Source organism: Gorilla gorilla, chromosome 16 (genome assembly GCF_029281585.2).
Source record: "Gorilla gorilla gorilla isolate KB3781 chromosome 16, NHGRI_mGorGor1-v2.1_pri, whole genome shotgun sequence".
Lineage (NCBI taxonomy): Eukaryota > Metazoa > Chordata > Mammalia > Primates > Hominidae > Gorilla > Gorilla gorilla.
In genome coordinates this window covers 74,190,747-74,215,826 of record NC_073240.2, presented here as the reverse complement: position 1 = coordinate 74,215,826, position 25,080 = coordinate 74,190,747, and the positions used below count along the sequence as shown (strand labels likewise).

The 25,080-nt window shown below is 52.6% G+C and overlaps 1 protein-coding gene across 1 annotated transcript in view; it reads left to right on the top strand.

Moving 5' to 3' along the window:
- HCN4 (hyperpolarization activated cyclic nucleotide gated potassium channel 4) overlaps nt 1-25,080 on the top strand; it is a 47,082-nt gene that overhangs the window by 5,643 nt on the left and 16,359 nt on the right. Inside the window, exon 2 of the mRNA XM_031002042.3 lies at nt 19,630-20,053. Within this exon, the coding sequence (XP_030857902.3) occupies nt 19,630-20,053 (424 nt within the window). The remainder of the gene's footprint in view (nt 1-19,629; nt 20,054-25,080) is intronic.

Below are 25,080 nucleotides of genomic sequence, written 5' to 3'. Positions count from 1 at the left end.
CCTCTGCAATCTGGGGCTTGGGCCTCCCATTGCCAGCAGGATGGAAACAAAAACAGGGCTCAGAGTTAGATGCCTGAGGGGGGAAAGGGGTTCTGCCTGGGGACTGGTTTCTTTTCTATTTCCTCAGTCCTACCCGCTCCCACCTTTCTCACTTTGAATCCTGGAAAGGACTGTTCTGGCAGGAGGTGGCAAGGAGGAAGAGGCAGCAGCCTGACTCTGGGTCTGGGGGTTCCGAGGCCCCTTCTTTGCTGGGCTTTCCTGGGGCCATTACCCAGGAATGTTGTTAGGACTCTCAGTGTGCAAAGCCAGGCGGAAAGGAGCCGCAGGCTGTGTTGGAGGGGGAAGGGTGCCTAGTTGCAGAGGGGAATTCCAAGGTGAGCTGCCTGGGCTGTGCTATCAGCTGGCACAGTGGGCAGCAGGGCTCTCTCTGGGGATGAGATGTGTCCCACCTGACAAGGCAGGGGCTGCTGGAGCTCAGGACCGAGGTGCTTCCAGGATGCTGGGTGCACAAAAACCCGATAGGGGCAGAGGGCCAGGATCCCCACACTGCCTGGCTAGAGAGGCCTCGGCTCCAGGTTCTCCCTGCTGCAAGGCTCAAGTTCCTGGTCTGGTGGCTACATGATAAGGATGGGGGTTACCTTCTCCCCTGCTTGGCCCTGCCACACTGGTTCCCTTAGCTGCTGTGAGCTTCAAGGGTTTTGGGCTGCCAGGTAGCTGCCTGCCTCACATAGGGAGTTTCCAACTGTGCTGACCTGTCTCCCTGTCCATCCACCCTCCTCTCCCATGCTTTAGGGCCCAGTGTCCCCAGGGCCTTGTGGGATGCTCTCTCAGGCCACCCTGGCCACCATCCGTCTCTTCCTGGCTGACCACCTTGTGGCATTTGGACGGAGCTCTGTGTTTGTTACAATGCAGCTTGTCCTGCTGTAATGTCATCCGACTCACCCGGCGATCTTGTTCAATACAGATTCTGATTCAATAGGTCTGGATGGGGCCTGAGATGCTGTATTTCTCATTAAGCGCCCAAAGATTGCTAATGTGGCTGGTGTCCAGACCAGGACCATGCTTGGAGTATTGAGGTTACTGTTCATGCGCTTGTTCCATGCTTAGCCCAAGCTCCCAAACTGAGCTCCCTGAGGGCAGAGCTCCGTTTTATCTCTTTGGCCTCAGAGCCTGTGGCCTCTATCCCCAAGCTCAGCGTGGCAGGGTGAAGTCTGTGAACTGGGCTGAGCCAAGTCACAGAGGTCTGCCTGCCAGTGTGGGGATGTGGGATTCATAGCTTTCTCTTCCTCCTTTCCTGCACTGCTGCTTGGACGCTGCTGGTCCTGCATGCTGGCTTTTGGGATGGGTGTGAACAGGAAGAAGCTGCGTGGTCAGAGGACCCTCATTAATCCATCCTGTCCCACCACTTTTGCAGCTTTTCTCCCATCCAAAGGGCCAGAGGGGTGGGCCTGGCTGGGGAGAAGGTACGGGGAGTACTGTGACTGCTGCATTGCAATGAGATTTCTGGAAGGGAGCAGATGTCGGTATGAGCGCAGAGGTGACTGAGCAGGGGAGCCAGTGGCTCTGACGGGGGCCAGCTGAGAGGAGAACAGAGGCATCCAGGCCTTCTTCCCAATCTTATATCCTCCTTCCCTGCCCCAGGCTATGGCCAGCAGCCTCCCCTGGGGGCTGGGCTTGCTTGTCACTTCTCCCTGCCCCTTCCTACCCTGAAAGGCATTAGCTTCCATACAAATGATGGGGCTGACAAGTGTCATAGCAGCCTGAGTGGCCGTTGTGCCTGCCACAACACTGACCACCATGGAGGAATTCACTCAGAGCAGAAGGTCCAGCCCCAGTCCCCTGGGGGCTTGTCTTAGAACCGAGGAGGCAGCCGGCTCCTCCACAGACTCACTTGGCTCAAGGGCTCTTACAAAGCTGCGACTGCCAGTTGCTAATTAATAGAAGGGCTACTGAGGCCGGCCAGACAGTCTTGCTTTCGCCCAGGGGATGCTGAAGAATTCACGTTTCCCAGACAGAGAGGGCCATGGGCGGGCAGGGGCATTGTGTTGGCTTTGGAGAGGATGTTCTCTGCCAGCTAGGCTTCTTTACTGAGGAGGCATTGCCAGGGCCCTAGAAGTCTGCAGTCCCAAGGGCTAGGAAGCCACTGGGAGACACTGTACCATCAGCACCCACTTGGATCTGAGGTGGGAGGCAGCACAGAGAGGTGGTGAGCTCCCCGTCACCGTGGGCGCTCAAGATAAGACTGGGCAGTACTTCGATCAGAGGTTGCCAAGCAGCATCCCTTGCACCAAATACAGCACCCAGATGTGCTCTGTTTGGCCAGCATAGTGTGTCATAACAAATCTGAGCCAATGTTTTTAAATGGAAAGATACAACATGAAAATATGGCTCTCGGGCTTTTCTTGAAAAACTGGAAACCCTGGCAGCCCTGGCCCCACATTCCCACTCCACAGTGGGGAGCTGAAGGAGACACTAGAGGCTGCCTCCTTTACATTGGCTTTTGCTCTGCAGTTGTGCAGGTCCCCAGCTGTCGCTAAGGCCACTGTCTTACACCCAGCCACGTCATTCATGCCATTTAGCTGCCTGACCCCTGTAGGCTTCGGAGTTTACAGCCCTAGACTCAAATCAACAGAGACTAAAGCCAGGTGGGTTCACAGATCAGTAACCACCATTTACAAAGCACCTACCATGTGCCAGGCTGTGCTAGAAGCTCTATATCTCCCATTTCATTTATTCTTCGTGATGGCCTCCAAATAGTTTTATATCCCCAACTTACAGATAAGCCTCCGACGAGGAAAGGAGAGAGAGAGAGAGAAGTCCCCCAAATCATGCAGCCATGAATATCAGAACTGGAATTTGACATTCCTCCTTCTTTTATGTTAGTGTTTAAAAAATTTAATTACACAAGTAGTTCAAGAAAACATTCTCCTGAGAATTAAAACGTCGAGGAGGGGCTCAGAAAGGGATAGTCAGCAGGCACAGAAAATCGATCAGGTGTCGGAATATCAGATCTGGAGAGGCCTTAGCAAGCCCCTGGCCTGGAGCCTTTGTTTCATAGATGGGGAGTAGAGGAGCAAAGAGGGGGAGCAACTGGCTCAAGGTCACAGAGTATGTCAGAGGCGAAACCAGAGACCAAGTGGGTTGTGTAACGTCTTGTCTGCAAAGGTCTTCAAGCTTAAGTCCACCCCCAGCTTCCCAGCCAGAGGGTTCACAGGGAAGGCTTTTCCTGAATGGTCCTGTCAGTTGGAGCTTTTTCTTGTCACTCTAGCTTCATACCTGTCTTTCTGGGATGATAGATATTTTCAGGATCCCATCAAAATTAGGCTGCTCCCATGAGAAGGGAGTCTTCCCCTTTCTGAAGATGCAGTCTGGTGGCTGGGACATGCTGTCCTGACCCCAGATCTGGGGATGCTGTTTCTGAGGATGCTGGGCTGGGATGCCGGCTCACCTCCTCTTCCTGGGCAGGTCCTGGCTGCTAGAGACCTTTGGGGTTTGGGGACCATATCCGGGTGCCATTAATGCCCCTGTTCATGGATGGCGGTGATTGGGGTTCAGAGGAGAAGGGGCAAGTGTCCAGTGGTATCTTTCTCTGATCCACCAGAGAAATGGTCACGTGATCTATTCATGATAGACTTCAGAAAAGTCAAGAAGTGGGGTTGATCTGTGGTTTAGGACTCAGTGTGTGACCAGAATCAGGGCTTATTCTGTGACCATGGCTAGAACTCAGTTTCTGACAATGGTCGGGGCTCAGTGTGTAACTAGGATTGGGGTTCAATCCGTGGCTGGGGTCAGGGCTAAGTCTGTGGCCAAGGGAAGGGTTTGGTCTAGGGTCAGGAACTGGCATCCTTGTGCAAAGCCTTTGAGCCAATTTCGGTGCCCTTGCTGAGGTACCAAGGCTCGGGACTCTACCTTCGTGCCCCGCCCCCCTTTAGGAAGCTCTCCCTAAGTTCCCTGAGCTCCTACACCTCTTAGTATCTGAGCCAGCTGCCTCTGGTCCTCTCTGGGAGGTAAAGTACAAATTATAAATAAACAACAGAGCCACCACTGCCGACGCCAGAGCCACCAAATCTCACACGTGACAGCTCCCCACCCAACTCTGCTCTCTCATCGTTTGGGGCTGGTGTTTGGTGTTCTCAGCCAGGCAGCAAGCTCAGGTGCCCTCAGGGTCAGGGCTGGACCTCGAGCCGTGCCAGCTGGATAGGGAGACTCCCTCCACCCACTGCTCCCCCAGCTCTGGGCTACCACAAATTGCAGAGCAAGCAGCGGGGCCTCCAGGTCTGATCACGGCAGCTGCGGGGGCCTGATAATTGGCTGCTGATGATTTTGTGTCTGTCTAAGCATTTATCTGTGTGGGTGGATGTGTTATGTCTGCGTGAACGAAGCTTTCAGAAATTAATACATAATGGGGGCTGGCTAATACATTATCCTCTGGGCTTGGAGAGAGGCAAGCTAAGGGAGTCATGCCCTCCAGAATACCATATCACCCATTCCAAGACTGCTTTCACTATTAAGGGGGCTGGAGGCGGCAAAGTGGAGAGTAGGGTTCCACTTCTGGTTTATGGGAGGGCAGATGAGCAATAGATCAATATGGATTGATGGTCAGGGAAGGCATCCTGGAGGAAGTGACTCTGAGCTGGATCTGAAGGAAAGAGAGAACCACTCTGTGCACTTTCTTGGAAGCTTAAGCTAAGGGCCGCCTGGCTGGGGTGGGTGTTGGCAGGTTCTGGGGGCTGCTTATTCGGAACCTGCCTCCTTTAACCTGCACTCCTTAGTCCCTGCCCTTCACCCTCGAGGACTCTGAGCGGGCTACCCGTGCTGCCATCTGAGTACGTGTGGTGTGTTTGCCTGTGTGTATGTGTGCACCCTGGTCCTAGGTGCACAGCCTTTGAGAAGACTCACTTCTCCTGCCTTACTAGGCCCAGAAGGCAGGTGTTGCCTGCAATAATGTCACTGAGCGTGTGGCCTGGAGCCCAGAAGTAATTACCCTGCAGTTCCCCGTTAGAGGCTAGAGCAGCCCCTGTTAATGATTAATGTGAGTCCCCAGCCACTGTATGCCAAAGTCAGCCATGGGCTTCTCCCACCTCCAGTATCTTCAGAGGATGTGAGGGCACTTGTTCCTTTCCCCAAAGAAAGGAAAGACCCTCAGGTCCGCGGGTCCCATTCATGCCATTAGCACCTTTTAGAAGAAACTTGGTCCAGCAGGGGAGACTGCCCCTGGGGCCTGGCTTCCTGCAGTGTGGGGGCCGGCCCGCCCCATAGCCCTGAGTCCTCCATCTTGAGCCAGCTTGCCCAGAACTGCCCACCCCTCCCACCCTCAGCTTCCCCTCCTGACCCTCATCCTGTTCTGCTGGGTGACCTCAGCAAGCTCCTCTCCTCTCTCAGTGTCCAGGGTCGGGCCTCAGTATGAGGCTGAAGAGAGCAGAGCTAATTGGCCAAATAGGTATTGAGCCCTGAATCCTGACCCCATTAGCACAAATTGAGCCAGCAGGGCAGGGACAGCGCTGCCGACCAGTAGAGCTTTTGAGAATCTCCCTCCCTCTTTCTGGCTCTGTCACTGAGGTCCAGCCAGTCATGATCCTAGAGTTCTGCAGTCCCTGGGGGCCAGGGACACGTGGAAGATCTCTTACCTAGGGGCCTTGTTTTGTGGAGGCTTTGTCAGCCCTTGTCCTGGGGAGCGGGGCTGGGGTCTTCCTGGCACGTTGTGTCATATTGGTGAGGCCTCTTGAAGGCCCTCCCTCCATTAGGTCATGGCTTCCGTGGATGGAGGCCAGGCTTTCTTTTCTTTGTTTCCGGGGCATCCTTCCCGGGAAGTGATGTAGCAGGAGCTTAATGAAAATGAAGTGAAATGCCATCCGGGAAAGGGCCTCAACCATGCTCTCCTCCCAGCCTCCCCTCCTAGGGAGCAGTCCCCTCCTGGAAGCTCAGACCTGGCCTCAGAAGAGCTCAGAGTGTGAGGACCCATGCAGACTGCAGGACACACTAGATGACTGTGGGTGGAGGGGCCCTGTGGGACAGGCCAGCGGGATCATCTACTCTGGGATTGGCAGAGGAAGGAAACAGGAAAAGCTGTTCAACATGTCCCAGAGGCTCTGGGGCATCATCATCCTGTTGGGTTGCTCTGTAGCTCCTGGGGACAGAGTCTAGGGGACAAGCCTGTGAATCCTACCAGTAGAAGACTTGGCTCTGTGCTGCCCAGCTGTGTGGACTTAACTGAGGCCTCACCTTTCTGAGTCTTGCTTTCCTCCTCTGAAAATGGGACCAGAGAGGGGTTGGGTGTTAGCAAGATCCCAAAGCCTGAATTGGCAGCCGTTGAAGAGTCATCTGGGTGCTTATGTGATCATGGATGTTTGGGCTCCCTGGGTGAGGCCAGGCAGGTAGAGTTTTAGGAAGCACTCAGGTGATTCTGCTTCCATCACTTTGGGAGCCAATGAGCTGGGCATCCCCAAGCCCCCATCTTCACTAACAGCCTGCAGTTCTCTGATTGCTCTGCATTTCCCTTAGTCCTACGGTGGCTCCCCAGAGCTTGGGGTAAAATCCTGCCTTCTTAGCCCAATATCCAACCCCATTGGTAATAGGCCTCCCTCTCCAGGGAGTTTTATACCTTTTTTTTCCTTGTGGGTTGTGAGGAGTCAAAATCATAAAATTCTGAGGCCAGAAGGGACCTCAGAGAACATGGCCCCACTCACCTTCCTTGTTAGACTGTGTTTTCCTGGAGAGAAGGCAGCACGTTCCCTCCAGCTCTGTGTCCCCAGATGCCCCAGAGAATCCTTGTTGTTTGGCCCCAAGCTCCATCCCATCAAAAAGGGGTGGTGTAGACCCTTGCAGAGTCAGTATTTAGCTACTCTTTATAGGGAAGCCTTCCTATGGCCTCCTTGTTAGCCCCTTCTATGACCAATGCTGCCTGCCTTAAGAAGTTCTGCCCCAGGTCAAGCACCGTGGCTCACTCCTGTAATCCCAGCATTTTTGGAGGCTGAGGCAGGAGGATCACTTGAGCCCAGGAGTTAAAGACCAGCCTGGGCAACATGGAGAGACTCTACCTCTACAAAAAAAAAAAAAAAAAGAAAAGAAAGAAAAATTAGCTGGGCATGGTAGTGTGTGCCTGTAGTCCCAGCCACTCCAGAGGCTCAAGCAGGAGGGTGGCTTGAGCCCAGGGAGGTCGAGGCTGCAGTGAGCCAAGATTGCACCACCACACTCCAGCCTGGGCTACAGAGTGAGACCCTATCTCAAAAAAAAAAAAAAAAGCAAAAAACAAAGACATTCTGCCCCAAATCCATTTCCAGTGCTTCATGTTGCCCCTCAAGCCTGTTTCCTCCCGCTGCTGGCAGTGCCTTCCTGTGTGAGCAGGTGAGCTCTCCCACCTAATTTCCCCAGAGGGTGTGCTCCCGTGCTACTCCACAACAATATTCTATTTTTGCTCCAATCTCCTGAGTGGGAGGACAGAAGGTTCCTGGGGGAGTGGTGTTGGAGCCTTCTTTGATTCTTGTAAGCTTGACTGAGAGGTTCTCCAACTGCTTGTTACCTCCCCCCTCTTCCCCAGTGGTCTTGTCCACTGGGTGAAGCACAGAGAGGTTAGGCCCTGGCCTGAGGGAGCATGCATCCGGGCAACTTGGAGCACTGCGGAGCAGATGTCCCCTGCTGTGCAGTTTGGCGGTGTGTGTGTGTGTGCATGTACATGTTCACTGGTGTGTTTCTGCATATGCAACATAGGGTCTGCAGAGGAGGAATTAGCCCATCAGATAAACAATGGGTTTTCATCTCAAAGTATTTCTTTTGCCCAGACCTGTTCTCACTGTGCTGTTGAGAAGGTGCGGTTGCAGTCCCTTTCTCAAGGAATTCTCTTCCTCTATAACTTTCCCAGCCCCTCATGTACCCTGGAAGAGCCCTGAGTTCTCAAGCTGGCATTCAGGATGTCTCCCACATTCTCTTCAGAGCTGGGAGCTGAGGTGTCAGTGTTCCCTGAGATGCGCGTTCTTCCGTGACTGAGCTGTCGATCTGGCCAGCTGCCCTTGGCTGACCTCTTTAGCCTCTGCACCGCAGAGATTCATGGAACTCAGCATATCTTTAGAGATGTCTAGCTCCATCCTCGTGTTGTGCCAATGGGGAAACTGAGGAAGAGACAGTGAGAGGAAGGGACTTATTCAAGGTCACACAGCAAGTTAGAGACAGGGACGGGACTAGAACTTGAGAATCTCAGGCCCCTGACCCAGATACCTTCCATCGCATAGCATGGGCCTCCTTCCTGTAACCCCTGGCCTCTAGCCACAGTGCTGTCTCCTGACCAGTGGACCTACTTGGGCGCCTGCGTCCTCTTTGAGGCTTTAGTACCCAACAGGGCATGCTGCCCCCTGCTCCTTTCTGGAGCAAGCCTGGCTGAATTTCTCCTCCCCTCTGGCCATCCCCAGCCTAAGGGATACAGAGTCAGAGATTCTGCATCAACCCTCTTATTCCCTTCCCTTGGCTCATGGCCCCATCTGCCCATGGAGCTGGCCTGGATTTTCAGCTCCGCTGTGGGGTGGGTCTGTCCATCCTCTATATTGAGGGCTTCTTGAGGTGGGACCATTTGTGTCCCTCAGGATCCTCCTAGCTCTCAGGCCAGGACCTGCATCTTAATGGCCATAGAATGATGATGATGATGATGATGGGGATGATGATGATGGGGATAATGGCCCACTTGAATTGAGTATTTATACCATATAGCATATTGTAAATATTATCTCATTTGGTCTTCCTAGACTCCTGTGAGGTGGGGATTAATGTTCTCATCCTGCACATTAGAAAACAGGCTCAGAGAGGTTAAGTGATTTGCCCAAGGCCTCACAGCAGAGCACCTAGCCACCGTACATCTACAATAGCCTGGCCACACAGAAATGTGGTCCCTGCACCAGCAGTCTCAGCATCACCTGGGTGCTTGTTAACAGTGCAGATGTTGGCCCCACCCCACAGCCGACTGAAGTCCACCAAGTCTGCAGCTCAGAAAGTCCCCAGGTGATGTGTGTGCACATTCCAGTGTGAGGGGTGCCGTGCTGTATGGCTGAAGGATCGCAGGCCAAGAAGAGAAGACTGGGTTAGCTGTCGCCCTCACACAGCTCACCTTCTTGGGGAGAGGCTGAGGCCAGCTCTCATTGCATCATGACAGGCAGGACCTCAGCCCAGGATGGGGAGGTACCTTAGAAGAGGCAGGGGTAAAGGGTCATCATTGGGTTTTAAGAAAAACAAAACGAAACAAACTTTGTTCCTCAAATATTGATAAACATAGAAAAATTGGAAAATAAAGGTACACCCAAATCCAAACAACCCGCCTGTAAACCAAGCCCCAGATGCCCTTGGCTCTAAATCGGACTGTGTCTGAGGCAGCCCTAGGCAGCCAAGGGAGCAGCTTACCTGGGAGCCCTGTGATTCTGAGTCAGAGTTTTTGAGGTGGGTTAAAAATAGAGCCCTAGTGGCCAGGCGGGGGTGGGAGGAAGACAGCAATTTATCTATTGTGGTGGGGAGACCCTGGGGTCAGGGAAGAACAGTGAGGGGAGGTTGGGCAGGAAGGTTGGGCAGTGGGTGGGGCTATATTTCCCTCCAGAGACCTGAGCTGAGCACCCAGCCTGGCTCAAGAAGGCTGTGGGAGGTGATTTCAACCGTGAGGGTACAGGGGGAGGCTAAGATGCCAGCCCCAGGACACAGGCAGGGAGGACTCCTGCTCACCCTGGGACAAAACACTCCCCCACCACCAGAGAGGCAGCTCCTTCTAGGGTATGGGATGGTGAAGGGGGTGACAGTGGCTCTGCCTCAGAGAATGGTAAAGAGGAGCTAGACAGATAGGGGGTGTGGAGGGGGAGTAATAGGTGCTTTCAGACAGTTATCAAGGTGTGAGGAGGGGAGGCAGGAAAGGCATCCTCATGTGTGTCACGTGTCTGTGTCATGGACTGACATGCATGTGATGTTAAGCTATCCTCCTTTGCCTATTACACCTGCTCTTCAGACAACCGCCCTCTCTCCACCTTCATCATTGATCTCCAAAACATCTTCTCATCCTGACCTCCCGGGCACGGCAATGACTTTGCCACATATTTCTGCTGACCACTTAGGAGCCGTCTGGGGACCAGGGTCATGTCTTTCCCCTGACACGTGTTAGAGGGCCCCTCACAGCACAGGGCGCTGGCCATTGTTTAAAGGTAGATGAATGTTTCTGATTATAAAGGTAATATCTGCCTGTTTTGGGGAAGGTGGAAAATGTAGAAAGGTGAAATGGAGAAACTCAGAGTCACGATATATTCCCACCCTTAGAAATCATCAATGTTAATGATTTAGTGAATTCTTTTTTTGTTTTATCTTTGGCAGTCTTTTCTTCTTCTGGCAACAGTCTTCCATCCGTCCATCCATCCATCCATCCATCCATCCATCCGTCCGTCCGTCCGTCCATCCATCCATCCATCCATCCATCCATTTAACAATAAGATAATGTTACTGAGACTCCTCCCCATCCCTTGCCCAACTGTGTGTTCCCACCTTGGAAAAGGAAGAGAAATCATTTCTGCCCTTGGGGAGCTCACAGTAGGGGAAGCCCTAAGACTCCTCCTGGGTCTGTCTGGTTGGGGAATGGAGGGGATTCCGGGAGAGCAGTGGAGTTGCCTCCTTCATCCCCTCCTCAGGGCTCCTGAGTCTCACTGCTAGGCCTATTTGGGAAGAAGGGAGAACTTCTAAAATCCCCTGTGGTGGAGGTGGGGTAGAGGAGGGCCAAGGGGGGTGTGCCCATAATGAGAGGCTTATTATGGGTGGTTGGTTCTGCTCCCACCGCCTGCACAGCTCAGGCTGGAAACGCAGTCAGGGCCCTGGTTGCAGTCTTTAGCCACAAGGTCCCCCGACCAGCTCTCTCTCATTCCATCCTGTCAGAGACCCCAGGCCCCCTGTTTCTTCTGGCCCATGTCTGTTCACCTGCCTTCTCCCCCACTTTCAATGCCTCCGCTCTTTTTCTGTCACTTTTCCACCATGATCCTCAGCACTGGGTGGGACCACCTGCCGAGGGCTGTTGCTGTGAGTCTTGGGGGTTTGGATGTGCTAAGTTCTTCTCTGATTGTCGGAGGCTTGTGGAAGCCTGGTGGGAAGGAGTCTGTTTCTGAGGGTTGCCCGCGTCATGTGGCTTCTGCTGGGCTCCCTGCCACTCAGCCTTTGGCACGCACTCCTGAGGCATGCATGGCATGCACTGTTCTGTTCACCCATCCCCCATCCACTCATTCGTATGTTTCCACCCATTCACATATTTATGAGGACCTACCGTATAAAAGGTACTGTGCCGACTTCAGAGAGTCAGTGATGGCAAGTTAGACTGTCACACACACAGTTTCTTATAACATGATAAGTACTATGCCAGGGCAGCGCCTGTGAGGGGCAGTTAACCGGATTTCCTAGGATACAAAGAAGGCTTCCCAGGAGAAGTGATGCCTCCTGCGAACCAAGGGGGGTAGGTGGGCACAAGTGGGGAGAAGAGTTCCAGGCAGAGATGACAGCATGTAGGAAAGCCCAGAGGCAAAGAAAGCACCATGCGCTGGGGACACCGAAGGCTGCTGAGTCTGTCTGCAGCAGAGTGTGCAAGGAGAGGAGTGGGGAGCATCAAGGCAGGAGAAGGAGGCAGAGTCCAGGCCAGGAAAGGCCTTGGGGACAACAGTGAGGAATTTGGATTTCACTTAAGAGGTGATGGGAAGTGCAGAAGGATTTGGGGCTTAGCAAAGTGTGGAGAGTGGATTGGAGGAGGGTGCTGGCCCCAGCCCTGACCCTGAGGTATGTGAGGTCCTGGACTGGCCAGGAGCTCAGCTGGGAAGCTGTTGGAGTAGTCCCCATGGTGGGTTGATGGGACACATTGGATCCAGTGTGATGAAGTGTTGGAAGGCAAGGGAGATAGAAGAATTGAGGATAACTCTGAGGTTTCTGGGATATACTTTTGGATGCCTGGTGGTACCATTTTCTGGGGGCACAAGAGTGTGGAGGAAGCTGTGAAGCTCTGTCTGAATATGGCAAGGGTGAGGTTCCCGTGGGACATCCAGTTGTAGACATGTAGTCAGCAAGTGGATGCATGGGTTTAGAGTTCAAGAGAGGGGTATGGTTTACAAGGCAGCAGAATAACAAGGCCATGGGAGTTGGTGAAATCACCTGGAAAGAGTGCATAGAGCGGGAAGAGATGAGGGCCCCAAGGAGCAAAAACATGGAAAGGTCATGCCGAGGGAAAGGAGGCCGTTCAAGGGAAGGGAAAGGAGAGGCAGTGAGAACAGAGAAAAGTCAGTGGAGTGGGCCACCTTGGAAGCCAAGGAGGAGACTGTCTGCAGGTAAGAATGGTCTACAGGGCCAGATGATGCTAAAGGCCAGGGAGGAAATGGACTGGAAAGTGACCATTGGATTTAGCAGCAGGGTGCATATTGGTGACGTGCTGAGGAGTGGAGAGCAGCATCGCTTCTCGGCCTTTTGGCTGAGATCAAGTGGAGTGGAGAGGAGCGCTGGGTGAGGGGCACGAAAGCGAGAGTGTGGGGACGGTGACACCTCCTTCAAGGAGCTTGGTAAGAGATAAGACAGCAGGGGTTCAGGGAGGGATTTTTTTTTAAGTTTAGAGAGCTTAAAAGGAAAAGCTGATGGGAAAGGATCAGTGGAGAGAGACAGATGGAAGAGAGAGGGAATCTTCTGTAGATTAAGGTCCCTGGGGAGGAAAATGGGGATGGTATCAAAAGGGCAGGTAGAAGAGCTGCTGATTCCCCTGTGACTGGGAAGAGGAGATGGGTTTGGGGAGATGCTTCAAGGTGGCAGAAAGAGGACGGGGACACTGGCGGCTTTGCTTTTCTCTGTGACGCAGAAAGTGGTGTTATCTGCTGACTCTGAGAGAAAAAGTGGTGGTTTCAGAGCTTTGAGGAGAGAGGAATTAATTTGAAATACCATCTATGGGGAATGGGCAGGAAAGTTTACTAGGTTCTCCTGGAAGGATCAGGGGACAGAGATGAGGGCTGTGAATGAGGCCATGATGATGACATTGAGGCATGAGGAGCTAAGAAACTTGGATATTTAGTAGGACTGGTCTGAGGTTGTGGGATTCTCTACACAGCTCCCATGTGAACATGAAAAGGGTTGATGGTGGTCATTGCCTGGGGCTGGGATTTCATGACGGTGCCAGGAGGAGGGGCATGGGAGTTAAAGGCGTTGGTTTTAGAGAGGCGAATGAGCTGGACCATCGTGTCTGGGGTGAAGGGTGGTTGGGAGGATGTAGGAGGGTTCTGATGAGAGGATCAGAGGAGTCAGCAGACTGGATATTCCCAGGACTCTGAAAAACAGGTGCAGCGCAACTGAATAGAAGAGCCGGCAGGAAAGAAGGGCAGGGTGTACAAGAGGACTGCAGAGATGCAGCACCTGGAGGTGGTGACGTGGTCAAGTGTGTGCTTTGGAATGGACCATTGAGGTGGGATTGTTAGAGTCAGGGCGGCAAGCTACCAAGAGGCCAAGGTGTTGTATGGGTCAATGATATGGAGTAGAAGTCACCCAGGACGATCACAGGATTTGGAGTGGAACGGCAGGTTGTGAACCAGGTGCCAGCATTGCCAAAGTCCTTGAGGATGGCAGATGGGTGCTGGAAGGATGGCCAGCAAATGACAAGGATACCCAAAAGATCCTGTAGACATTTCTGCCACAGGCAGGAGGTAGCAGCAGTAGGGAGAGGGGAGGATGCTGACTCACCCCTGACTCTGAGGTATGAGGGATTTGGAAGAGTGATGTCCTTAGGACACAACTAGGGTTCACTTAAGCAGAGAGACAGTGGGGTCTGGGAGTGAAGAAGTTAAGGATGCAGGTGCCATGGAAGAGAGCACAGGGGAGAGAGCTGGGAGGGAGACAAGGAGCTTCGGGAGGGACAGAGTTTGGGAGTAATAAAATACCACCAGCCAGATTGATATTTCTGTGGAGTGGTTAGAAAGCAGGCCTCTGGAGTCAGACTCTTTGGGTTTGAATCCTTGGCCCACCATATATGGCAAATCTCTCAACTCCTTGTACCTCAGTCTCCTCATCTGTAAAATGGGCATAATCGTAGTATCTACCTCATAGGGGTTTTTTTAAATGAAGATTAAATAAAGTAGTCCAGATAAGGTACTCAGATTAGTGCCTGGCAAATGGTAAGTGTCCAAAAAGTATTGACTGCCATCCTCCTCCATTCTCACTGTTTTCAGTGTCAGGATCTTTGCTGGGTCTGGAAAACCAAGGGAATGGGAAAGATAACCCAGAGGGCATATGAGTTGGAGAGAAGGAGAATGGAGGCTGGAGACCAGGAAGGAGGTGGGGCAAGGGTCCAGGTGAGAGACAGATGCAGAAGCCATCATGGAAGCAGCTAGACAAGACATGGTGACTGCTGGGGGTGTTGCTGTAGGGGTGGGTGGGAGGTAAGAGGCAGCAGTAAGGGATGGCTGGGAGGTTTTGAGCCTAGATTATTGAAATGCAAACTGTGCCATTCAGCTTTGAGGAGGATGATTCTGAGTTCAGCTCTGGAGTCGCTGGCTGTAGGAGACAGCAGGCCCTCCAGGTGGATGCATTTTGCAGGCAGGTAAGAATGCAGGTCTGGTGCTGGGAGTGGCACTGAGTGGGAGCTGTCTGCAAAGTTGGAGAGGGTAACAGATGGGGCACTGAGTGTGCTGCTCACCTGGGAGAAAGCGTGGAGACCCACGGGCTACAGTCAGTACTGCAGGGACATGGGTGTCTGAAACAAGGTCCCTGTCCTCCATGAACCCATGGTGTTTTAGGAGCTAAAACCAAGACTCAGGCTGTGCAGAGGCTTCAGTGGTCAGAGTTGAAGAGCTAGCTTGAAAGGTGGAAAATATTTTAATGACAAAACAATGACATTCTTCTTCCAGCTGACAGGATTCCCAGTGGATATCATTTGTGCCAAAATGTATGCAAGAAAGTATGCATGTGTAAAAATGGATGCATGTAGGAGGGCAAAAGGCAAGAGCGTGTTTACAAAAAATGTATTCATGGTATTGCATGTGGGTGTGCATGTGTGTGTGCGTGTGTGCACGCATGTTCGTGTCTGTGCATGTGCACATGTGCATGCGTGTATATATGTGCATATGTCCTCAAAGGCAAGCATGGGTGTGTGTGGACAAGAAGAGGCTGAAGGAGGTCATCCCTAGCTGGGACCTCCACTTTTCCTACTTTCATTCTGTCACCCTTCCCATCCTCTTTGGCCTCCAGGGAAGGAGAGGGCCCTTAGTCTTGTCCTTGAGTCCCCGAGTTCAGGATCAGCCACCTCCTGTCATGTCTTCCTCAGCTCCCTTGAGGCTATGAACTTCCTCTCACACCAAAACATGAAATTTCCAGATATCAGTGTAATGGGCTGCTTGGCTTTTTGCCATCCCCCATTCTTTCTGCATATGGGACCTGCCCCTCCAGTGTCAGCCTATAAGTTGCCTCTTCCTGCTGAGAGGCCATCTGCCTGCCTGGGTGGACCCATTGGTCCAGGTAGGAAGTAAGGATTGAGATAAGACAGGTCTGGAAGCCTGGGGCTGCTGGGGCTCCCAGAGCCCAGTTGGTGTCTTGCTGGCCAGGACTCCTGTTAACTTAAAGGGCACTGGGCTGGAGGAGGATCCTCTGGATTTGGAGAGACTAGGGCCCCTAATTCAGGCACGTGCCAACTCCAGGATATCTGAGCCTGACTGCCCCTTGCTTTCCTGTCAGGGCATTACACCCACCACCATGGATTCACACCCTGGATTGTGAGATTTATTCATGAGTGATTCTTGGGGTGGCCAGGTGATAAGGGATAAGGGAGCATTGGGCATCCAGCTTGAGGCTTTGGAAATGTTACTCTTCCTTTGTGAGCCTTCATTTTCCCTTCTATAGGACATGTGTGACCGTGACCGAGTGATTGCTGATGCCTTCAGCACTTGAGAGGTGTGCTACTTCCTCTACCTCAGAGAGCCCTAGCATCAGGAGCATGGGCCCCCCAAATCCTCTTTGCAGTCTTCTCTTCTCTTTTTTCTCTGGGGCAGGGGCCACACCTGCTGTGGTAGGCTGCCCTTCCACTGTGATGTAAAGGTGTCAGAAAGGCATATCTGCCTCCCACATCCCTCTAGGGTACCCACAACCCCAAGAACTCAAACTCTGGAGTCCCAGAGACTTCTCCTAATCTTGTGTCTGTCCCTCACTAGCGGTGTAGTCTAGGGCAGACACTTCTCTGTCAGCCTCAAGATCATCATCTGTAAAATAACAGCAGCCACAGTGCTGGTGTGAGGGATAAATGAAGTAATGCATGGAAAACCAAAGTAAGTGCTCTATACATGTGAAGTGTTTTGGGGTCTTTATGAATAAAGACTTTTCAGTCACCAAGGAGCCCCCAGTAAAAATGCTCAGAGATATTAAGGCATCACTTGAGATGCTTCGACCAGCAGGATTGGAAATGAAGAGGGGCCAGCAAGCTGAGGATGCCAGTGTAGAAGCTGTTGCCACCTTCACCTGGCTAAACCCACTGAACGGGGCTGGCAGGTGTGCTGGGCGCTGTCCGTGGTGCTGAACGTCATATCTAGCTCTGGCAGGGCCTGGCTTTCGGAGACCTGTGCAAGCATCTGGCAAGGAGTAAGGAAAGGTAGTCCAGAAGCCAACGGCAGTTCCCAAAACCCAACTCCTCTCACCTCCTCCAGAAGCAGTTTCCCGGCCTCACCCTTCTAGGCCACCGGGATCCCATTTTTATGGATACCTGGGCTTTTTACGGATACCTGGGCTCATAGGGATGGTTTCTTACACCATTGCCAATTGCCTTCTATCCAAGCCTTGTGCTCTGACCAGACCATGAGTCTCTGGAGGTGAGGGCATCTGTGTACTGAGGCAAATAGGTCTGTCATCTGATTGCTGGAGGGCCTCTGTAGCGCTTGCCTCCTGCTACTGGCTTTCCTTGGTCTATTACAGGCTTTTCTGTGATCCCACTCCCAGCAGATGTTTTGCTCTGGCTTTTCTCTGGGAGATTTGATCCTCCCTCTTACCTCTTTCCTGCAAATTTATTGATTTTGATGATTTATTTACTCATTTCATAACGTAGCTGGGCATAGGTCAGAGCATTTGACAGAAATCAATTGATTTCCTCCTTATGACAGTGCTGCTAGTCAGGTACTGTGGTTATCCTCATTGAACAGATAAGAAAACTGAGGTGTGGCATGGTAAAGTGACTTGCTAGTAAACCATGGAGCAGGAATCGAACCCTGACTTCAGGCCCATCCCTCCTCCCACCATATTATACTGTCTCTCCAGTAGCTCTGTGATGTTCCAGGGTAGTGGTTTGTGGGAAAGAATGATCCAGGATCCCGACCCCAGCCCAGATCGAGTGCTGGAAATATCCCTGAGCATCTGGAAGCTCAAGATTGAAACCATTAGTCAGAGTGTGAGGAAATGGGTGTTTTTGCCTTATGCAATTTGGTTTTATGAAGACCACGAAATGCAAACATTCTCCTGTTAATTACTCTCTCAAATTTGGACTGTAATTGAGGGAACTAGAGCTGGGGAGAGTGTAGAAACCTGTTGGAGTGGCAGGCCCGCCCGAGTCAGCATTCCCAGCCGCCTTGCACCCGCTCTGTTAATTTTAGAAACTCCTCCAGCCTGGGTGTATTATTAGCTTTATGTACAGAGGGCCACATAGCCCTCAGTGGCCTTTCTATGCACAGTTAAAAAAATTTGTTTTCTTTTGTTTTTCCCAAGAGATTAAATGAAGAGGGATGACAGCAGAGTGTATAGAGGGGTGTTTGTGCACTGTGTGTGTGAATGGGGATACCTGCATGTGGCATCTAATGAGTGTACACAGCTGTCTTTGAGTGAGGTCTGTGTGGCTGGGTAGAGCATGCAGGGCTCTAGGGCACCCCACAGATGCTGAAACCATCCTCCTGGGGCCCATGACTCATTAGCAGGTGTGCTGCATTCTTTGTAGTAAAGTGTGAAGCTGAGGATGGGTCCTCAGGCCTTAGTTGGGTTCTCTCAGCTGGCATATGGGTACTGGGGCCACAGGAAGGAGTGGTGGGTCATGGGGTAGAGAGGAGCTGAAGTTGGCCTCTTGGCATCCAGCCTTATCCCCCATAAGGCCCTGTCTTGAGGCCCTGAAGAGCTTGGCTTTCAAAGGAGCTGCAGAAAGCTGACTCTCTGGAAACTGCCCTTTGCCACACAGTGTGATGTAGGACAGCCATCTCACCCACCTTCAGCAAAACAGGCCCTACCCTCTCCTTGACTCACAGCCCCATTTTGAGTCTGGCAAACAAACAAACAATTTGCTATGAAGTAATTTCTTTGCAACCTGGAACTCTGCAGGCAGGGGCACTTTGGTTTACAGTGAGACCCTCTGAAGACTCGAGGAAAGCTTATCTCTTTCTTTCCCACTTCCTTCCTCCTGGCTTCCTTGCAGTAAAGAATCAAAGATGGTGGAAAGGTTATTTCTCCTGGGAGAAGACATGCTTATTTCTGCCTGACTTAATACCTTTATCTGTTATTGTGTAAATGTCTAAATTAATAGCAGAGGGAAACAGCTCTGCAGTGCAAGTTTTTGGTCTTGGGGCCAGCCCTGGGATGGCTGGTGCTTGGGCAGGGTCCCTGGGAATAATTGGCCATGCCTTCTGGATTGGGGTCTTGGCCACCTGTGTTGTTTCCACACTCCAGAAGGCCCCCTGCTTGGTGAGTTGGGAGAAACCCATCACAGACCTGTGAGTTGGTGTTGTGCCTCCTCCTCATGCTGCTCAACTTCTCCAAGGCTTTGCCCTGAGGCTCCCTCTACAAACGACTTGAAGGTGCCTGAGGCCTTAGGAGAAATGATTCTGGAAGCCCTGGGCTGGTCTCTTTCTATCACATTGAGTGGTATCTCACTGGTGCCTGAAATCCCCCCATTAATTCTTCTTGTTTTGAAGCTATCTCTCCCCCTCCACACCCCCATGTTAGGATGCAAACCTCTGAGGGAAGGAGATGGTCAGACATTTTCTGATTGTAAGGGATAGACTAAAGGTGGATGCCAGAGAACCAGTTTGGGAGAGGGCCAGATCAGAATGATAGGACTCATTACACAGTGAGGAAACTTAGGCCCAGAATAGGGAGGCCCTTCCGGATGTCACATAGCATGTTGATGACAAAGCTGGGGCTGGAGCCTGGGCCTCCTGCCTTCCAGGCACCTGAGTCATGTCTGTACCTCCCCTGCTCTTTGGTCATGGTCTGTGGAATGTCTCCCTGACAGCACGTGTCAAGCCACAGCTGACCCTCAGGGAGGATGGGGCAGCCTAGCCTGAGCCTGGGGTGGTGTGGGGTGAGCTGCTCCTTTTGCTAAAACAGCCTCTTGCTTCTCTCTGAGTGTCACTGATTTGCTTTTCAGCCTGACTCTTACTGCGGGCTGGGGATGGGAGGAGGAAGCTTGTTGTTGGGGCTCAGGGGAACTCACAGAAGGGCAGCACGGAGGGTATCCTTAGTGAATGAAGAGCCTCTTATTGTGTCATTCCCTGTGCCAATCTCCACATCTTGCCCTGGTACCCATGTGCCTGTCTTCCTGTCTCAGAACCTCCCAAGACTTCTCTGTCCCAGATGCTGTCCCTCAGATCTTCCTCCCTTAGTCTGTAACTTGTCCTCTCTCTCTTCCTGGCGACTGACCCCTGTGTCTCTGGGCAGATTTTACTGGGACCTGACCATGCTGCTGCTGATGGTGGGAAACCTGATCATCATTCCTGTGGGCATCACCTTCTTCAAGGATGAGAACACCACACCCTGGATTGTCTTCAATGTGGTGTCAGACACATTCTTCCTCATCGACTTGGTCCTCAACTTCCGCACAGGGATCGTGGTGGAGGACAACACAGAGATCATCCTGGACCCGCAGCGGATTAAAATGAAGTACCTGAAAAGCTGGTTCATGGTAGATTTCATTTCCTCCATCCCCGTGGACTACATCTTCCTCATTGTGGAGACACGCATCGACTCGGAGGTCTACAAGACTGCCCGGGCCCTGCGCATTGTCCGCTTCACGAAGATCCTCAGCCTCTTACGCCTGTTACGCCTCTCCCGCCTCATTCGATATATTCACCAGTGGGAAGAGGTAAGTGGTCAGTGCAAACCTCTTGGGGGAAAGGCCACTCCCCACAGAGGGAGTGAGGAACTGGCAGGGAACCTCAGATAATTGAACATAGGCTGTCAGATTGTGGCAGGCACACCTGCTCCAAGAGGACAAATACTAGTAAGTTCTTGACCTCTTATCATGTGCTGGATACTTTACATGCAGTATCTCAATGAAGTCTGTAACAGCTATAGAGGGAACCATATAGGTACATGTATATACTCATTTTTCACCTGAAGAAACAGACAGAAATATTAAGTGACTTATACAAGGTTGCATGATTAGTAATTTGTGAACCTGGAATGTGAACTTAAGCCGATCACCTCTAGAGCCCACATTATTAACCACTGCATTATGTTGTAGGGTTTGTAAACCCATAAACTTGTTGGGGACAGGCAGGGAATAGGGATGGGTGAAAAGGCCCAGTTGGGGGACAGTAGACAGTGTGGTGGATGAGAAGAACTAGAGAACATCTCCGTTATATTGGGTGGCCTCTATGCAGCTCCAGCTAATTTTTGTCAAGTGGGAATGGGCCCAGGGTTGCTAGATCTATAGCATTATGAGAAATGGAAATCTGGATTTTTATACAAATTTTGTTGGCAACTCTCTTAGTTTGAGTTCTTCCTGAGCAGAACCTGAGACAAAGATTTGCATGAAAGGGATGTTTTGGGGATGCATTCCCAGGAAAATCTGGTAAGGGGACTGGGGAGAGGGACAGGGAAAGGCAGGAAGCCAAGCAATGGTTGGACATTGGAGGGTGTCCTGTGGATGGCTGTTTGCCTCAGCCCTATGGGATCTGAGGATAGTGTGCGCCACACCTTGGAGTTGTCCCAGTCAGGGCAAGGGAGTTGGAATGTTTATATCCCCTTACCTGTCAGTCATTGGTTCAAGGCACTGCCAGCCCTCAGCACTCGTAGCCAAAGCAGTTTCCAGCAGCCCAGGCAGGCCTCTGACAAAAGGTGCGGCCGCTGGCTGTAGAGAGTGAAATCACGTGGGCAAGCTGGAGTCTTGTGCTCAGAAACTGTAAAGGGATCCTAGGGGCTGTGAACACTGGCTACAGGAGGAAAATAAAACATTGAAAAAGAACTGGGCGGGCCAACTCCATTGTGAACAAACCTCACTCATCCATGGGCTGAAGCAGTCATCAGCAGCAGAGGAGCTAAGGGCTTTGCTGGGAGGAAGAGCAGCTGACCTTGCCAAGTGCTTCGGTCTGTGTCTGCCACCCACCCAAGTTACACGACTTGGCAGCAGCGGCAGGCAGGCCAGCCTGGAGGGCCTACTCTCTCTGTGAGACAGCCCACCTTGGAGTTGTCCCACCTGTGGGCGGGACAAGCTTCCATGGAGGGCCATTTCCCGCTCCATCCCTGTGCCGCGTGGCTGACTTCCCAGCCTCCAGGACCCCTGCTTGCCTGGCAGAAGTTCCCATGTTCAGGACGTGAAGCCCCGCACGCTCACCCCCAGCAGCAGCCTGGGCCTCGACTGGCAGCACCTGTGGCTGATGGTAGAGGCATGGGCAGATTCAGGTCAGAGGCGTCATGAACGCACGTGCCATAGGAGAAGTGTGTGCACCAGTTTGGCAGTGTCCCTCCATGGCAGAAATTCTCTTTGGCTTGGAAAATTCACATTACTTACACTGACAGAGAGGGGCCGTGACTCTCCCAAGGTCATGCAGTTAGACCTCTGGTAGAACGGGGACAGAATCCAGCTAGCTCTCTTGGCCCCCAGCACATAGTGTGGGCTGTCCCACCCCGGTGTAGTGGAATGGCACATTTAAGACCCAAGTTAAAATCCCGGCTCCACACTGCCTAGCATGTAGCTTTGGGTCCACTTTGCCTCTCTGTGCCTCAGTCTCTTTATCTGCAAAATAGGTATAAGTTGTACCTGATGTTTATAAAGCCTTAGCATGAAGCCTGGTGCAGAAGAACTGTTTAATATGTGTCCCTCCTGGCTGGGCGCGGTGGCTCACGCCTGTAATCCTAGCACTTTGGGAGGCCGAGATGGGTGGATTGCTTGAGGCCAGGAGTTCAAAACCAGCCTGGCCAACGTGGTGAAACCCCGTCTCTACTAGTAAATACAAAAAATTAGCCAGGCGTGGTGGTGGGCGCCTGTAATCCCAGCTACTCGGGAGGCTGAAATAAGAGAATTGCTTGAACCCAGGAGGCAGAGGTTGCAGAGTGAGCCAAGATCGCACCACTGTACTCCAGCCTGGGCAACAAGAGTGAAACTCCGTCTCAAAAAAAAAAAAAAATAGATGTTATTTATATTTATAATATATATATATATTTATACACACACACACACACACACACCCCTACCTCCCTCCCCACCAAGTTGTCTTAGTAACATTTCCTTGGTTCCCCATACTTAGCTGGCAAGAGAAACAGGGCAAGATTTATGATCCTCATGTGTCAAGTGAGGAAACTGAAGATCAGAAAGGCCAGCCGCCCCAGTGGTAGGGCTTTTGGCCTAGGCCTCCTGTCTCCCTGTTCCCTGCACTTCCCGCCTTCTCAGATGGAAAGGGAATGACTTTGATTCTATGATTGTTTCCTTTCATGGCTGGGGTGCCTCCATGGGGGACTGGACTTCATTCAGTCCAGCAAGTGCTTGCCGGGCACCCACCTGTGCTGGCCTGGGTGGGCGCTGGGATCAAAGGACTAGGACGACTGTTGGCAGAGAGTGGGAGGGCAGTGGCAGGGGAGGAGATCTGTGCAACAGGTTGAGTTGGAGGTGCCTGTGGGACAGAGATGTGCAGAGATGTGGCAGGTGGTCTGAGCTGAGGGCTGAGAGGGGACAGTGACTCTGGAGGGTGCGGCTGGGTCCACTCTGAGGGGCTGTGAAGGAAAGATGGAGGCATGTTTCCCCTCATGCTCTGACACACTTGTCTCCTGGTTTCCGTCGCAGGTGGAAATGTAGGACCAGGTTGGCTCCCTCAGACCCTGAGAAACCCCCAACCTTCTGCATGTCTTGGACCCACAGCTAGACTGCCATGAAAAGCAGAGACACGCCAGCTCTTTCCCTCCTCCAGCATCCATTCGTGTCTCCAGGCCTCAGCCTCCCAGGGGCCGACCTTACTCCTCCAGGGCCTGGGGGCTGTGGTCTTTTCTAGGAGTTGGCAGAGATGCCAGTGGCTGGACAGGGTGAGTCGTGGGTCAGAGCTAAGCTTGTCTTTCACGTCCCCACATTATGCATGCTGGGAGCTCAGGCCCAGGGCTCCTGTCCCCACTGCCACCCTGGCCAGGCCACCCTCTTGGGCACCCAGAACTGGTCAGGCGCTGGTCCTGGCCTTTCTCTGGGGGAGGCAGAGGCCCCAGGAGGCCTTGGGTCAGGCCTCTGAACTAGACGTGCCGCCCCATCTCGTGGGGAGGAAGGAGATCCCAGGAGGCCAGATGGATGACTCTCACCCTTCCACACACAAACCTTTATCTCTCCTACCAGCTGGGAAGAAAATTGCTTTGAGCTAGTTTCTGCCAGGCACACTGGCCAGCCTAGGGCTCTCACTGGACCCCTGAGATTGGACTGGGGTTTCCCAGCTGGCCCCAGGAACCCTGTCTCCAGGACCATAGCAGGCCACTCCAGCCCAGGGGCCTCTCCCACCTCTGCTTGGCCCAGAGGCAGCAGCAGAAAGACCCTTTGGAGCCCTAGGTCCACATGAGAGCTGAGGAGAGTATTTAGTACCGAAAACCCTGCCCTAATCTCCTCTTTCAAGTCCCTCTATGAGTCTCTTTCCTCCTTTGGGCCTCAGTTTCCCCACTTGTCAGGCACATAATGATGTTCTCTGAAGCTGTGGCTCCCTGGGGCCCAGTCCCCAGCTCCCATCTGCCTTGGCAAGGTTTATGTTAGCTGATTCTGAAGACCTTGTTGTAGCTCACGGAACGTGAAGGAGGATGCCCTCGGGTGGGGCTAGGGAGCTTGCCTCCCACAGACTGGGGAAAGCTTGCCTCAGGCTGCCTGGCGCTGCAAGAAGCTAGACTCCTGACCCCAGGCTTCTACTGCCTCCCCCAGCCGGGCCCAGACCAGGCCCCCAGGAGATCTCCTAAGTGTTGGTGGCAGTCAGGCAGTCTTGTGAGTCAGCGTAGGTGGGCCGCCATCTTGGAGGATGCAAGCCTCTTGCCTCCATCCTGGGCGATCTGGGTCAGCAGACTCCCTCCCGAGCCTCTCCAGCCATGCCTCCTCCCTCCCTCCGAGGTGTGAGCTTGTTCCAGGCGTGGAGGCTATTGTTAGAAACCATGGTTACCCTTCTTTGGACGTTACCCTGCAAGGCTCAGCACTCCAGTGACCCATCCCAGAAGTCTCTCCTCTCCCTCGGCAGCCTGAAGTGGCCAAAGAGGGGCTGGAGGCAGAAGGCCAGCTGGGGCTGCTGTGTGGCCTCTGATGAGTCCCCTCATCCTGTAGACCTTGATTGCCTCATCTCAGAATCAGGTGCTTGGCATCTGCGAGAAGTGGAGATGACACGAGGAGAGGTCCTGGGGCGTGGGTACTGGCCCTGTCTCCTGCACCCAGGAAGGGACCCGGCATGACCCTCAGTGCAGCTGCCTTCAAACTGCACCCAGCATGCATATGCAGCAGCCTGTTCTGCCAGGCCTGGGGTTGCTGTCTTCAACGCAGACACTTGTTCTTGAGACACAGGTGGAAGTTGTTCTTCCATGAGGAGAAAATGAATCCACAGGAGAGGATTCAATCAGGCCCCAGGAAGAGGCCTTGGTGGAAACAGCAGCAGCCAGACCTCCAATTTCTGGCCTCTCCTTGGGACTGAGAAATCAACTCTTTGTTGGGAGGGCTGGGAAAGAGAGGGAAGGAAAGGAACCAACATGTCCTGAGTGCCTACCATGTGCCAGTGGTGGATATGATCTCACCTGACCCCCATGATAGCCCTGAGATTTGGCAATTACCCATTCCACAGATGAGGAAACTGAGGCTCGGGGTGGAAAAGGCAGTGGCTCTGTCCTTGCACTGCAGTTGAGAAACTGCAGAAGGAGTGAGAGCAGGGCTTCCCCAAGTTCCATGTGTGG